A 16513-nucleotide genomic window follows, 5' to 3' on the forward strand; every position below is an offset into this window, starting at 1 on the left:
ATGAGCTGGGAAAAGAGAGCAGATGAGGGACAGCAGTGCAGCCTGGCTGGGGAAAGAGAGCGAAGAACAAACATCTGTTGAATGCTCGCTCGCTTTGAATGCTTTAACTGTGTCAGTTCACGGAATCCCCCAAAATGCTCCTTTGGAAGGGGAATTTTAATCCTCATTCGTAGTTAAGCCAGTCAGTGATAAGAGCACATTCAAGGCTCTGCAACTAGCAGGAGGAAGACAGACTTGCTCTCACAGGTACACGATTCCACAGCCCAGCTCTTTCTAGTTGAGCATCCTCTAAGGTTGAGGACAAAGGTTTGGGTGGCTTAAGCCCCTGGACCTAAACAGAGCTTCAGGCACAAGTCACAGAGGAACATGGAAGTTCCTCTGGAATTTTGCAGAGTATCAGATCTGAAGGTGATTTTGTATCTGGAATCTCAAAGTGAGACAGGACAGAATCCAGAATGATGGGGTGGGAGGAAGGGACAACGTGGTGGAAATGGTCCCTTCATGCCTTGTTGCCTAGGGGAAAATTGCCATTTTATGTTCCAGTTAGAAGGGACACTAGGGTCACACTGCAGCTTCAGTAAATGAAAATGTGCCCAGCCCAGCCCTGGGTCTCTCCAATTATTATTAATGAACTTACTCTCAGAGATGGCCAACTTTTTATATGCAAACTAGGCCTTTATGGGGCCACTGGTAATCAGGACTTATTAGAGACCTCCTCACAAGCCTCAGTGAGAATCTTATAGAGGATAAGAGGGAGACTTTTGCATCTGCCCATATCCTGGATGACAGCAGTCCAGCCCCCAGGCAGGGCTCCAGCCCAGCTCCAGGGTGATTTGCAACTCCCAAGTCCCACTGGACTCAGAGTGGTCCTGCCCACCGGTGGGAACTTGCCTCTTTCATTAAAGGAGGAAGCAGGGAGACTCTAGCAGTTGGGATCCGAGATCTGCAGCTGCCAGATCATCTGTTGACACAGAGCCATTATTTTCCCCTCCCTGCCTCAGTTTCTTTGCAAAGTAGAAGGGGTCCCTTCGGTTGGTCAGAGGGGTTCCGGGTACCCTCATCAGTGCACCGTTCACATTCACTAGATGTTGGAGGAGGTGAGAGGTACCAGTGCTTTCTGGCTCTCATTCAATCTCAGACCCAACTCCCTCCTTTGATGTGGCTAGAGGGAAGGTCAGGCTTGCTGCAGGGGAGGGAAAGCTGCCCAGGGCTCAGGCCGAAGGAGGGGTGTAGCCAGGACCATTGGCCTGGGCCCTAGGCTCTCCCCGATTCCCCAGTGTTACCTCCCGCTGCACCCCTGAGCTTCACCCTTTTCACAAAATCTCCTCTCTCATCCACATCCCCGCCTTGCCAGAGCAGGGGCTGAGGTGGCAGCACGAGGCAGGACACAGCATGAGGCAGGATGCAGCATGGAGCCGCTAAGACTCTCTTCCCATGGGGGTACCTCAACGTCTCCAGAGACCCCACACACTTTAGAGCCTCAAGGCCACATGTGAGGTTAAGGTCAAGGCCCCTGCTTCCTGCTGGTCTGCTTCCCTGTTGCCCCTCTTTTTTGGAAAAAAAAAAGTGGTAAAATACACATATAATAAAATTTACCATCTTAACCAGTTTTAAGGACACATTCAATGGCATTAAGGACATTCACGTTGTTGTGCAACTGTCACCACCATCCCCAACTGAAACTCTGCATCCATTAGACAACTCATTCTCCCTTCTCCCCAGCCCCTGCTAACCACCATTCCACTTTCTGTCTGCATGCGTTTGACTACTCAAGATCCATCATATAGGTGGAATCATGTAGTATTTGTCTTTTGTGACTGGCTTATGTCACTTAGCAGAATGTCCTCAAGATCCATTCATGTTGTACCATGTGTCAGAATTTCCCTCCTTTTTCAATAAATAACATCCCATTGCATGGACATAGCACATCTTGTTTATTCATTCATCTGTCCAGGACTTGGGTTGTGCCGCCTCCTGGCTATGTGAATAGTGCTGCTGTGAGCATGGGTGTGCAAGTGTCTGTCTGAGTCCCTGCCTCACTTCTTTTGGGATTGCAGGGTCTGCTGCTCCTCTTGGAGCTGCTCTTGAGGATAAAGATGTGAGCAGCCTGGAGGAGAAGGGGGGAAGGGATTCATTTAATGGACCTGGCGCTCCCTGAAGCCAGGCTGCACTGCCCGCCCTGTGGACAGTGCTCTCGCTCTCTGGCTTCCTCCCTCTCTCCCAGCTTCCCTTATAGCTTTCTCTGTCTCTCTCTCTCCCTTTCCTGCTTCCCTTTCCCTTGCTTCTCTTTCCTTCCTTCATTCTCGTTGGGTGATCAGGAAGGACAGAGGGGACGACCACCCCAAATCATGGAATCATTACTGGTTAAGATGGACGGGGCCTTGGAGTCCCACGCCACTGACAGATAAGGAGGTTGAGTCCCAAATGGGGACGTGATATGCTCAGGGCTCCATAGCTCAGTGGGTACTAGAGCCCAAGTCTTGTTATGGGGCAGCTTTCAATAACACAGGGAGCTATTGGCTCACGTCTGCTTTGGGACCTAGGAGGGACAGCTGTGATCGCCAAGGACCCATTCCATATGCCATTCCTGCACGGTCTCCTTGCTGCCTTTCTCTGCTGGAAATGCATGCTGGGTGGGAGAGAGCCTCTGATGAAGCGTCCCCAAGAAGGATGTGTGTGCCATGCTTCTGATGCCCCAGACAGTGCCACAGAGGAAGGAGTCCGCTGTATGATGGGATCTGCCTGGCACAGGGGTGCCCAGGCCTTGCTTCTGTCACAGAAGGGCTCACTCCTGCCCACGCCAATCAGGTCCAGAATACTGACTCCCCCAGCCAGCCCCTGAGAATCCAGAAACACACCTTCCTTCCTTCCCATTCTCCTCCCAGCTTTCCCTGGACACAGCTGATTGCTCTGGGAAAGAGGGACCTATTTTCCCCACCCCCAGAGGCCCTCTGGGTCCCACTTGGTTCCAGGGATAAGTGTACCCACTGCTGGCATCTAGAAGGAGCTCAGTATGTATCTACTCTGATGGGCATTTCGTTGGGGTCAGGCCATCCACAGAGCTCAGTCAGAAACTTCTGGATTAAAAAGGCTTCTGGGGCCCATTCCAGAACATTCACAAATGCCAGACTCAGCCCACATACGGATGGTTCTTCTAGCCTCTCTGCCTGTGATCTAGATTCCACAGGCACAGCCGCAACCTGGGACTGTGCTTCACCGTGGAGCTTCTCCTGTGGCCAAAGTGTCCAATTCTTGGCAGCCTAGAACCCAACAGGCAAAGAGGTCAACAATCCACAGTGGACGGGATGCCCAGCCAGCAGGGTCAGTCTCTGCTAGGGTCAGAGGGGGGACAGCCTCCATGAGGAGTGGCCTCAAGACAGTGACACCATTCCTCCCCCACAGTGCTGGGTGGGCACGAGAGCCTCAGGGCCACCTGTGGGTGCGCCCATGAGAGGGCAGAGCTGGGGAACATCCCGGCCTTGCTCCTTTGGCTTCTGGGTTGACGAAACTGAGCCTTGCCCTCTGTCTCTAGGACTGTCCCCAGCTTCTGCGCGTGGACAAGATCCTGGTGCCCGTGGAGGTGATCAAGCCCATCACTCTGAAGGCCAAGAACCTCCCCCAGCCCCAGTCGGGGCAGCGTGGCTACGAGTGCATCCTCAACATCCAGGGTGGCGAGCAGCGAGTGCCCGCGCTGCGATTCAACAGCTCCAGCGTGCAGTGCCAGAACACCTCTGTGAGTCCCCCGCCTGTCCCTGCCTGCCCCCGCTGGGTGGCCCACCTCCTCCCCCAACCCCGCCACTCTTCTCTCCTGGGAGCCAAATCAGCTCAGCTCAGGTCTTTCCCAACACCCACAAAACTGTTCAGCTCCCTGCCCAAACCTTCCCCAGCCCTGCTCCTCCAGCCAAGCCCTTAGCACCCACCGCAGCAGCAGAAGGCACGAGGTTTTTGGTCTTAGTCCTAGCCGTGTTATTCCAAGGGTCATCTGCCAGCTCTGGGGCCCCTGAACCCCATTTATAAGCAGATGTATTTGCAGGATGTCAGGCTCCAGGAACATTCTTTCCTGGGAGAAGCTCTGGAAGCCCTGGGTCCTGCCTCTTAACAGGTCTAAACTGAGTACCTCATTTGAGCCCACAAAGGCCCCTGCCATCTTTAAACCCACACAGCAAAGAAGGCTTCTGAGACAGCCCAAGCATTGGCAAAAGGGAACCATCAAATGGGAGGGGGCTGGCTGGCAGTGTGCTGCTTAGATGTTTAGAAAATCCAGAGTCCAAGCCCTGCCAGTAAGGCTGTCTGCCTGGCTCCAGGTACCACACAGTGACCCCCAACTGTGTTACCTCCCTCCCCCACCCCACCTCTCCTGCTTGTCTGGTACTGTCCCAGCCACTGCTCTGGTCTCTCTCCTTCTCTTCCTGGGCCCACTTCTATACACCCAGATGCTCAGAGACAAACAGTAGTTATGGACTCCTAACATTCTCAGGCCATGAGAAACCTTAAAGTTCTTCTTCAGTGTAAGAAAGGGAAGACAGAGGCCTAGAAGCAGAGGCAGATCTAGGTTAGTGGGGCCGAAACTTGTACAATTTGGGGCCTTTTGACAAACGGAAATATAGTAAGTACACAATTAGACATGCAGCCAGACTTTGGGTCCCCTCTTGTGTCATGCTGCCTCTAGCTGCTGTTGGATACCTAGGTGCAACGCCTGTATTTGGGGATATGATGTGGGACCAGGAGAGTACAGACAAAGGACTTCATGGGAACATCCCACTCTTCCTGCAGGAGGCAGTCCAGGGGGAGATGGAGCTCAGAGAGGCCCAGTCTAGCCCGAGGTCGCTGAGCATCACTGATCTCACAACCTCTGAAACCCCAGATGTGTCCCCACAGCTTCCTATGTGCGCCTCCCCTCCTGCCCTGACAGCCAGGCTATTTTTCAGATCTCTGCAGTGCTCCAGATTAATCCTACAAGCAAAGGGATATCGAACATCTCTCACTTCCTCCTAAATCCTGAGGCCAGGAAGATGAACCCCACAGGTTTGGCTTAAGGGATTCTCCCCCAAATAAGAAAGTCCCTGTGGAAAGAGAAAGTCTGGGCCCCACATTTTACTCAGCAGAATGCAGGTGGGGATGGCAGCCTGTGGGGAAAACAGTTTCCTCAGAGAAGCTGCCCCAGGGATTTGGGAGACATTAGGAGGGAGAAGAGAGCCTGCAACCACAGGTGGCTGCACCCTCAGTTCCCTGAGAGGGGTGCAGATGTCGCAGTCCTGGGCCTTGTGGCCCGTGCTTCAGCTGCCTCTGTTAAATAGACGAAGGTGTCCCAGATAATAGTGTGCGTTAGTCCTATAAACCCCTTGGTCAGAACTCGCCCTGTTCCCTGGGGACTGACTTTAGCTTCCAGGGGCTCATCGGGCCACGCTGCTGTTCTGTTTACCATCAGAGCAGGAAGCAGGTGTGTTAAGCCGCCCTCAGCACTTCCCAGGTCTGGAGCTGCCTGACCCAAGGAATCCACAGCAGTCACATGGAACTCCCTGAATGTGGGAGCGAATCCAGAGCCTCCTGGGAACAAGGAGGACCTCAGTAGCCCCAAGCAGGGGAGAGCCGTGCCCTCCTCTGTGCTGTCCCCATGGGTACCTGGTGCTGGCTGGAAGAGGAATTGACTGGCCGCCCGAGGGATGGGCTTGGAGACCTCCACATCTGCTTCCGAGGCCTGGAGGCTTGGAGCCCAAGGCTGTAACCACCAAGGGGAGGGCCTGACTTGAAGCTCCTGGCCCGCCCCCACTGTCCCCTTGTGACTTGCGGAGGGCTTCTGCCGCTCTTTGGCCCTCTGCAGTTAGGGGTCAGTCTGCAGCCTCCTCACCCACCATGGACCAGTTCTGGTCCCTCCAGGTAGCTGCATCCTAAAGCAGCTCAGCTGGCATTGTCTCCATGACTTTTTTTATTTCAACATCCCAGGAATAAGAGTTTGTTTCTCTACCATTTTAAAGTCTGAGAAGCTGAGGCAACAGGAGGGGTACTCCACAGACTGTAGAATCCAGGAGGATCCGCCCCCCACCCACCTACCAGGACCCACCAGTATCACACAGCTTAGGAGGACTCAGGTCTGGCTTTTCCCAAGAGCTTCTCTTTTCATAAGGGCAGTGTGATCCCAGTTTCGATGCTGGCCTGAGCCAGGATGCCACTTGCCACCGAGTGACTTTCTTAAAAAATCTTTGGGCTCATAACAAGGGCAAGCCTCCCCCTCCATGGTTGTAGGCAACAAGATAGCATCAGGCAGGAATAGACCTGAGAGAGTATCCGCTTGATCATGTTACAGAGGGGGGTCCCTGGGGTCCGGAGAGGGCAAATGACCATCCCTATGTCACACGCAAGTGAGGTGCAAGTTCAGAACTTGAATCCATTTTCATAACATACCACCTAATCAAAGGTTGGGCAAAAAGCAGCAACAGAGCACCTTATACCCCAGCTCTGGTGTTAACTCTGGGAGCAGGTCTGATCAGCCTCAGAGGAGGATAGTGTAGAAGATGAGATTGTTTCCTTTCCTAAATCCATGGGCGGTCTGGAGTGGGGAGTAGAGGGAGGGGAAGAGGGGAAGGATGGAACAGAGAGACCCCCAGGTTGGTGATTGTAGAAAGAGGTTGGTAACAGAGGTCAAGGAGGAGAGAAGAGAAAGAAGGGGAGACACAGGAAAACTCAGCGTGGGTATGATGCTGGGCTGGGTGGGCAGGTGAGGTCACTTCCAGCCCTGCTATTTGGGGACAGGCCCTGGGCCAATGACTGTGACCCCCAGGAGACTGGTGGGTGGAGAACAGGGCAGGCTCATAGGCAGTTGCTGAGCGGGGGATCAACTATGGGTTTCATGGCCTACTTTAGACGGAGGCTCCAGGAAAATGTCAAGTGCTGCTAATAATAGTGCCTGGCAACCACCTCTCAGTGGCTGACCATTATGCCAGCGAGTGTGCCGCAAAGGGCACCTGCCTGCTGGAGTGCTGGTCCTCGGGGCCTGGGGCTCCAGCCTAGCTCCCATGGACCCACGCTGGCCTGTGTTTTCTCTTGGCACTTTAATCTACCACGTGTAACACAGGGTGGGGAGAGTGATGGGCAGAGAACTCTGTCCCCTTCCTGCTTTACAGGAACACAGCTGAAAACGGGTCTGCCAAGCCCTCTGAGTCCTAGAGGTGGACACAGTGCACCTGCCTGCTTCTTGTGTGGCATTATGTTATTCAGATTTGTTTGCTCAAATGGTAGCACTTTCCAGCAAAATATCTCAGAGCTCAGGACAAAGGAATGGTTGGTGGGGAGAGTACCTTAATTATACAGAGGGGTTCTTTTCACTTTAGAAGGAAGAGAAGCTAAAGTTCACACTTTCACAAAGGTGATGGGTAACGGCGTCCCTTAGCCCAGCGTGGTGTGCCAGACCTTGATTGAGACACTTAACCTCCTGGCCTCCAGGAGCCTGTAAGCCGTCCTCGTCAGCTCTGAGCTTTGTGCAGATTGACTGCCTGCTGATTACAAAGAGCTATATAAATGCTAAGTGGAGCACAGGGAGGAGAGTCCAGTGGATGGGAGCAGGGGTCCAAGCTCTCTAGCTGTCGGAAGAGGCAGAGAGCCCCCGTCTGTACCCCCGTGTAGGATGCATCCAGGAATGACAGTGACTTCCCTAGAGACTGAGGCGGGTGGCAGGGAGCACCCAGGGTTAATGATTTCTATAATATTTCATAGTTGTCATCCCAAGAATGGGGGAGAGAAAGAGAAAGTGACGTCCAGCATATTTGATCCTTAAAGTCTTTTTTATTTTCAATTCTCTTAAAAAAAATAATAGTGCATAGACACGCACGCACACCAGAACACATGCGTTCTCACATGCACGCATCCCCATATGTACCAAGTGTCTGGCACATAAACACTCAATCTATTACTATTTCACGTAAACATAAACACAGGGAACACGGAGTTTTGCACAGCATCCCCAAGTGTAAAGACATAGATTAAAACGCACAGTAACTGAGTCTTTCGACTGTGCTCAGAGCACTCCCTGCTTTCTCTCAAATGCTTGCAGCAATCCTATGAGGTGGGTGCTGTTGTTAATTTCCACCTACAAATGCGGAAACTGAGACTTGGATCACCTTCTCATGTTCACACAGCTGGTCACTGGCAGAACCACCTCGCAACAGTTTGTGTCTATGTGTGTGTGTGCACATACCTATGAACACACAGATAACATGGACGCATGCACTCACCTCCTCTCAAGTCAGCGTGCACGTAAACACACTTGTGCACAGACCTTCACACATATCCACAGGCAGAATTTTTGCCTTCCTCTCTGGGGGATTTCAGGGCCGCCCTGGGAGGGGCCTGAAGGTTCTAGTGACCTTTGGTCACCACCTGCTGCTTCTGCGAGGCGGAGGCCGGGCTCCAATCCTGACATAGCTACCACCGGCATCCCTCCCAGAGGCCAGAGGTCTGCCCGCCGCAGTGCTGCCTCCGGGTGATCAGATGGTACACAGCCTGAGTCGGAACAACCAGCCCTGCCCTGACCCTTGTGCTGGCAGCCCGAGGCCAAGATGACCACCTTTCCCCCCTGGGGCTCGCAAGCAAGAGATGGGAAGGATGGGAGGAAGTGGGGCCTGGCTAGAGGAGGGAACAGGCGGAGAGGCCTGGGAGTGTTCTTTTTCCCTCTCTCACATAGGGAGGGCACCTCTTCCTCCACTGGGCAGCCCACTACCTCCCTGCTTCCACCAGACATGGGGATTCTCTAGCTTTAGACAGCACCAGAACCAGAGAGTAGCTCTTTCAAAGTGTACCCCATCTCCAGGGAGTCCAATTCAGCAGGTCTGTGATGGGCCCTGGAATCTGATGAAGGGGTTGAGAACCAACGGTCTAGAGTAGAAAAGGTTTTGTGAGAAAATTCAGGACAACTTGGGACAACCCAGCCTGACCCACAGGGACTTAATCTCTGCGAAGCTGATTATTGAGTTATACAATGATCAAAGTCTCTGCTGTGTTTTCTGCGGGGCTAGGGAGCTTTGCTTTATTCTGTGAGCCCAGATGCTGTCCCTGGCCCAAGTGGCATCAGTCACAGGAGAGATTCTGTGAGAGCATGGACAGTGTGGCACAAACCACCTCCATTATGTCAGAAACACCAAAAGTGGCCCCTGGCCTGGGCATGTGTTGCTAGGGAGTTAGTTAAATATTTTGGACATTCGAGTAAAGCCCAAAGAAGCTTGGACCACATCCAACTTATGTCGCTGTTTGAGGACAGTGTCACAACTTATTCACATTGGAGCACATTCTGTAACTCAGGAATTTAGGGCAATGTCCCAGATTATGGATTATAACATCTCCTACAAAAAGGCTGCAGACCCATTCTTGCCCAGAGACAGAGGCATGGGCTGCAGGCACTGAGGCTGTTCCTGGGCCATGTATTCCCGATGCTTGGTGGCTGTCCTCCCCCTCGCGAAGGCACTGTGGCCAGCTTAGAGGAGGCACAGCATCCATTGCTTCCCATGATGTCCATCATCACCCCCACAGCCCAGCCTCTTCAGATTTTAACTCTGAGTTAAAAGAGCTCATTGGCTCTGCAAACACAACTTCAAACCACATCTCCTGGACTAACCCCTTCCAACAAATTGCCTGCTCTCAGCCCCTCCTGCACAGAAAGTGTCTCAATTCCATTCCTCCATCTCGCCTCCTGTGGCGGGCAGAGGCTGCTGGAATAATGAGAAAATCACCAGGTAGGGATTGGAAATGCTGCCCAGGGCAGGCTCTGGGTTCCTTCCACCTGCCCTCTTTCTCTGGGGATTGAGAAGCCTCTGCTCTCAGAGGGCAGGGCAGGGGCTCGCGTGCTTGGGGATGGGCCCTGCCTCCCAAGACAGCACCTTTCCCCTTTCCCCACCCCCAAGCCCCATGTCTTAGTCAGGACCTAGCCTAGTGGGGCCTCAGACTCCTGAAGAGGGCTGGGCATGGATGCAGGGGACCCTCTGCAGGGGATCCTCTGCAAGCCTAGGGGCAGACCCCCCCCCCCACATACCCCAACAAGGGCAGAAGAAGCCCAGCAGGAAGCTGAGACTGTGCAGGCTTTGAGCCAGCGAGTGCCTTTAGTGTCCAGGCCTAAGTACCCAGGTCTGTCCTCCAGGGTCCCCTCAGGATTTCACCTTCTCCTCCAAGCTTCCAGCTGGTCCTCTTCTCTCTTAACCCCAAGCCCCTTGTCCCCTTCATTTCTTGCTCTCTGCCACCACTCTCCTGGCCTGGGAACTCCCCAGGTCTTTGGTAAAGCATCCACCTACCCGGAACATTTCCCAGAGGTCAGAGTTGTCCGATCTAATTGTGGGCCTGGCAGGGCCTATGGTCAGGGTTACCTTGGGCAGTCAGGGAGGAAGTGGGCTTCTGCCTCGGGTAAACTTCCTGGGGGAAGCCAGCTGGGGGGACAGGCTCCCTGCTGTAGCCTCCACGCTGAGACCCCTAGGAGAAGTGGTGGCTCGCTCCAACCTGCTCCTTGAACTGCATCCACACGGGTGTGCTCAGAGGCCTGGCCACACCAGTCCCCGATCTGTGCTTCCCCACCTTGTGCATACACACGTGCCTGTGTGCACGCGTGTGCACACACATGCACACACGCACACATGCGCAGTCTGGGCCAGTCCTTAGCCCTGGGCGCTCTTGAGGGCCCAGGCGCAACATTCAGGGACCTCCCGAGTAACCTCTGTGACCCAGCTTTCTTCTTTGCTCCTCCACTGACCTGGCTGCAGTATTCCTATGAGGGGATGGAGATCAACAACCTGCCAGTGGAGCTGACAGTCGTGTGGAACGGGCACTTCAGCATTGACAACCCCGCTCAGAATAAAGGTGTGGAAGGGCTGGGCCTGGTGGGGGAAGGCAGGGGGCAGCCGGGAGGGAGCAGAGGAAGCCCCCTTTCTTTGGCAGGTGTTCTTCCACCCCCCACCTCCCAGGGCTCCGAGCCCCTCCTTCACAGGCTCTCCAACACCCACACTTCCCTGTTACTTCTTGGGCATGGGCTTGGCGTGGGCTGGTGGCCTCTGGGAGGGGCGCAGAGTGAGTAGGAAGGACATGCTGGAAGGACTGCTGAGAGTGGAGGGACACCCGTGGCCTCGGCTCCCTGCTCAGCTCCTCTGCTCAGTCCTGGAACTCCTTTTTAGTCTTCTCTGCTTCAGAATGGCTGAGGGGGCAAAGCCGCCCTTGTGTCCCATTATCCCAGGCTGGGACTGAGCTCCTTGTCCCTCTCACGGGCTCCTCCCAGGCCCTGCCCCATCCCAAAGCATCTCCTGCCCCCTGCCCTCTGCAGTCCACCTCTACAAGTGCGGAGCCAGGCGCGAGAGCTGCGGGCTGTGCCTCAAGGCCGACCCTGACTTTGAGTGTGGCTGGTGCCAGGGCCCAGGCCAGTGCACCCTGCGCCAGCACTGCCCTGCCCATGAGAGCCGGTGGCTGGAGCTGTCCAGTGCCAACAGCAAGTGCACAAACCCCCGCATCACAGAGGTAAGCCAGGGTCGGGCCACATCCTGTCAAGGGGTCCTTGGAACTATGCCTGCCTGTGGGATCAGTCACCCCATGATCGCCAGGTGGCCTCAGATGCTCGGCTGGCTGGGAGGCGTCCTCATTCTCCTTGACAGCTTCCCCAGAAGCATAGGCCTGCTTCCAAGACCCCTCCCTAATCGAGGGAAGGAGAAAGCGGGGATGGGTCAGCTGCCCTGTTGGGGTCTCCATGTGAGCATGTCAAAAGGACTCAGTCCTCGCCACCCTTCCATCTGTCTCCAAGACATTCAGTGACACAGCTGTGAAGCTCCATCAGCAGTTACCTCACCAAGCAGTTGGCTGATAAGCGGAGGCTGCATGGAGGTCCCAGTGGCAGAGCCTTGCACTGGGAGGTGGAGAAGATCATAGCAGAGAAGCCTCAGGACTCACCCAGAGCAGGTGCTGGGTGTACAGTAGCAGATGTGGATTGGAGCACAGTTCAGGAGGGGTGAGGGGACAAGGCCTTGGAGCAAAGGCCCAGTGACGGGGCAGGGAAGAGCCAGACATGCAGACGTTTGGGTAGCAGAGAAGAGGGATTGAATCCAGGCAGGGTACCTCGGGGCTGGTTCAGCACTGTCTCTGTGCCTCACCTGCCTCACCTGTGCAGGGGTCTAAGCAGCCACATCACAGGGGAGTTAGATCACACGAGAGGCCACACCCAGCTCCATGCCCAGCCCGTGGGAATGTCACGAGCCTCCTCCTCATTCATCGCCATTGTCAAAATCATTGTCAGGGGTGGCTGAGCCAAGGAGTCACTGCCCCTGGGGCTTATTAGGTAGCCCCATCTCTTCACCTACCCCATCCACACTCCTGGCTTTAGAAAGACCACCTAAGGTCCCGCCTCCCACCGTGGCTGGAGCCCTTTGCTCCCTTCTTAGAATAAGGAAGAGTCATGCGTGGCTCTTTCCCATGTTGCTCAACACAGGCCATGCCTTCCACCTGGGCCTCTAGCACGGGCTGAGCACGTGGGAGATGCTCAATACCTCTGCGCCATTGTGGATGCGGATACAGTAACAAAGCGGAAGAAAGAAGCGCAGTCTCTGTCTCAGTAAATAGCGAGCACAAACTTCTGCTCGGCTTCATGCAGTTTCACAACTGCACACAGAATCTGATGGTCTCACGGTGACAGTCACCCTCAGAGCCTGTGTTTGTGTGGCACTTTGTCGTCCGCACAGTATCTTCATCTCCTTTACCTCCTCGGTTCTCACAACTACCCTGTCATATCAGGTTTCTAGGGTTGCTGGAACACAGTGCCACAAACTAGATGTCTTAAACAACAGAAATTCATTGTGTCACACTTCTGGAGGTAGAAGTCCAAGATCATGGTGTCAGCAGGGTTGGCTCCTGCTGAGGGTCTGGTCCAGGTCTCTCTCCTGGGCTTATGGATGGCCATCTTCTCTCTATGTGTCCTCTTATCATCTCTCTATGCATGTCTCTGTGTGTCCAAATTTCCCCTTTTTATGAGGATATCAGTCATATTGGATTAACCCCCCCGAAAAGACCTTATAAATCTTAATAAACTTGATTGCCTTGATAAAGACCCTATCTCCATGTAAGGTGTCATCCTGCTGTACTGGGGGTGAGGACTTCACCATGTGAATGGATGAGGGGCACAATTTAACCCATGCTGAGGCAAGAGTTATTGCCACCCTTTCCCAGATAAAGACACCTTCGGTCAGAGATGTGTGTTTACTCTAACTGAAGTGCAAATAAAGTGACCCTGAATCCCAGGTGTCTTGATTCCTGGATTAATGTTCTCCCCTGAAGTGGTAAGAGTTCAGTCCCCACTCACAGATTGTGCATATACACAGGGATGTGTAAAAGCAGGAAGGATCCTGGCTTTTGTGAATGAACAGCCTCACCCAGCAAAGTGGTCCCTTAGGTGGACCTTGAAATGTCCCCACACTTCAGCCCCTTCCCCTCCACATTCCTAGTTGTCTAGGCCCTGGTAGTTTCTCTCAGCCCCCAAATCCTGCATGGGTAGGACCCAAACAGTGATTCTCAAACTGGGGGAAAATATTTAATCTACAGAATGTTCTGGAGCAGGAGAACAGGTGGACACCCCTCTACTCACTGCCTCAGCCTTATACCTGGTCCATGCCCCCGCTTTCCAACCACCTGCCCCCCCATACCTCGTCTATGGAACCATCGTTCCCAGAGCCTTTAACGAGCAGCCATCCCCGGGGCTGCCTTGCGTGAGCTAATAGTGTGTCTGGTGCGATCGGTGGGATGTGCTTTCTTCTTGGCCTGGGTCCAAAAAAGTCACAGAGAGGAGACAGCAAATTAAACAAATCTCCCTGCAATGAAGGCTATTTACTGCCTCCATACTGATATTGTCCTTCTGGGGAACCTGGAGAACAGGGGACGGGGCCAGAGATAAAACTCCTTTTTCAGAATGACAAGCTGGGGCTGGAATATCATGTGGACCCTGCTGCCGGGATCCAGTGGCGCTTTGAGTACAGGCTGGACCGGCATTGGGAAGAACAGAGACTCCTTGTCCCCACCTTCCCCGTGTCTGTCCACCTCCTCATATGGAAATTGGCCTGTGTCTGCGAGGAAGCTATTTTTCTGTGACGGTGGGAAGACGCTCCTGCAAACCCTCACAACTGTGTGCATGCTCGCTCACAAACACTCATACCTTCATGGGGCTGTGTAAGAGGCGGGAAGTAGCTTGGCTGCTGTAGTGAACAGCCTCCTGAGGCACCGCTGCCACTCGGGCCACCCAGCCTGGGTTCTTTCACTTGCCCATCTTCCACCCTCACCCCAGAATAGGACCCTGCTTGTGACCCTTGCAGGGGGAGAGTAAGACATGCTAGAAAGAGCTAGAGGTGGACTGGCTGGGCTTCTTCCATTGTGATCCTGCTGACATTGGCCAAGATCCAGGTGCTAGTGCTCAGAGGCACCTCGAATGGGAATGTGCCCTTCTCTGGTCTATGAAATGTGGGAGGTCATGATCAGATCATGTTAACTGTACATAGCTCCTACCTAAAGCAGGTCCTTGGTTGTTGAGTCCTAACATTCCAATCATGGGTTTTTAACACTGGTGGTGACATTTCAGGGACAAAAGCCAGTTGTTTTGACCAGTGTACAAGGGTAAAGTCTAAATTAAACCCATCTCCATGAGAAATCAAGCCAAACGGTGAAGGCGAAGGTGCTGTGACAAGTGCTCTGTACCTCCAGAAGGATGCCTGCATAGCTGCGGTTTTCAATACAGTTACAATTCCCGGTATATGTGTGGTGCTGTCACTGAAAAGTCCATGAGGAGAAGTGAGACAGTCCCTGTACTCAAAGACTCGGGGTCTGAAAGGAGGGGCTTGGAGGTGAGAAGGATGAGGAACCAGACAGGAATAACTGTTACAATAAAAGTGGCACAAAGAAGATGCCGTGGAATTTCAGTGGAGAGAGAGAAAGCATCTGGTTATGGGGAATTGACATTTATTTGAGAAAGATCCTGAAAGATGGTGGGATTCCCATAGTTGTGGAGGGCTGTGGGTTGATAAGAAGGTTTTTTTATTTTCCTTGAGAGTAGAACCAACACAAGCAAATGTTGCAGGCCTTAATCCTGGTCTCCTGTGAATTACCCCGCAGCACTGCTGATCCTGGTCCATCTTCTCATCGCTTCCTCTATGAAATGGGAAGATGCAGCAGGAACTCTGAACACCCCTCCTAAGACCACACACAGACATGGCCTCCTTTACTAAAAGCTACTGCCCATCAAGAGTCCCAGACCCTGGGTGCCCTCGTGGACTTAAACTCACTTGGGACTTGGGCACAGATGAGAGAGAGCCAGGGGCCTCTCCTGGCCCCATCAGCAAGTGAGTGATGGCTGCATCTTGGTGCCTATCCAGTGATCTCTTTTTCTCCCTCCAGATAATCCCAGTGACAGGCCCCCGGGAGGGGGGCACCAAGGTCACCATCCGAGGGGAGAACCTGGGCCTGGAATTCCGGGACATTGCCTCCCACGTGAAGGTGGCCGGCGTGGAGTGCAGCCCTTTGGTGGATGGCTACATCCCTGCGGAACAGTAAGTGGAAGGCACCTGAGACAGGGAGAGCAGGAGGGGAGGGAAGGGAAGTCAGTATCAGGACGCCCCGGTCAACAAAGACAGTCTCAGAGCTTGTGGTGGGGGGAAAGGAGTATGCCCCTAATGTTCGAGATTGTAGGGGGGGCTCCCACACCCCTCCGCTCACTGAACTACAGAGGTGGCAGGGAAGTAGCTGGGAGAGAAGAGAAAAGGGACTGTTCCCACCTTGGGCACCATGGGGAGGGGTGGAAGTAAGACAAAGCAAAATTAAAATCTGCAAGAGAATTGTGAATTCAGTTCCCTCTGCTGTCCCTAACTCCCCACTCACGGTCCCCCTGTCACAGAAGAAGCTGGGCTACTCTCTATGAAGACTGAAAATAAAATTTCACACCCACCCTCAGGCCTTTGGGTACTTTGCATTGCTTTTCTCCTTGCAAAGTTGGCTGGCCCACTGAGTGGGTCATTCAACAAATGACCTTGACACCTAACCCAACCTAGTGAAGTAGGTTCATGCTTCATGTATTGCCTTATAAATAAGTAAACACCATTTTCCAGCCCAACAAACACAACTATGAAATGTTGACCAGCCCAATAGAATCCATAACATTTTTACTGCCTCTCCTGGAGCAAAACCTTGTCACTTGTCCTATGTGTGTGAGTTATTGACTCTTCGCAAGGTCTCCCTTAGGTATGTCAATTCAGCTCACACTTCTGCTTACTGGGTCACGCCCGGATTTAGTGATTCTGAACCATCCATCCTGCCATTCAGTTCCTCCTGAGTTCCATCAGGGTCTTCCCAAGGTGCTCATAGTGATAGATGATTTAAGGTTCAGTCTTGCTAGGACTCACCTTCTTGGTCCATCACTGCTTAATAACCAAAAGATCTTTCTGCAGCTCCTTCAACTTCCTGAGACCTTCCTAAACCAAAACCAAAGCAGGCTGCTGCATATGTATTATGATTTGGGGAATTTTAA

At 53.3% G+C, this 16513-nt stretch overlaps 1 protein-coding gene across 3 annotated transcripts in view; it reads left to right on the forward strand.

The window, feature by feature from the left end:
- The window catches only part of PLXNA4 (plexin A4), a 433176-nt gene that overhangs the window by 348516 nt on the left and 68147 nt on the right, over positions 1 to 16513 (forward strand). For 2 of the 3 annotated variants that reach the window (XM_063101329.1, XM_063101330.1), the window contains exons 10-13: positions 3533 to 3733; positions 10737 to 10833; positions 11291 to 11481; positions 15388 to 15539. In XM_063101329.1, the coding sequence (XP_062957399.1) occupies positions 3533 to 3733; positions 10737 to 10833; positions 11291 to 11481; positions 15388 to 15539 (641 nt within the window). Of the gene's footprint in view, positions 1 to 3532; positions 3734 to 10736; positions 10834 to 11290; positions 11482 to 11761; positions 11829 to 15387; positions 15540 to 16513 lie in introns of those variants that run through there. The other variant, XM_063101331.1, reaches the window with a different exon arrangement.

Source organism: Cynocephalus volans, chromosome 6, assembly GCF_027409185.1.
Source record: "Cynocephalus volans isolate mCynVol1 chromosome 6, mCynVol1.pri, whole genome shotgun sequence".
Lineage (NCBI taxonomy): Eukaryota > Metazoa > Chordata > Mammalia > Dermoptera > Cynocephalidae > Cynocephalus > Cynocephalus volans.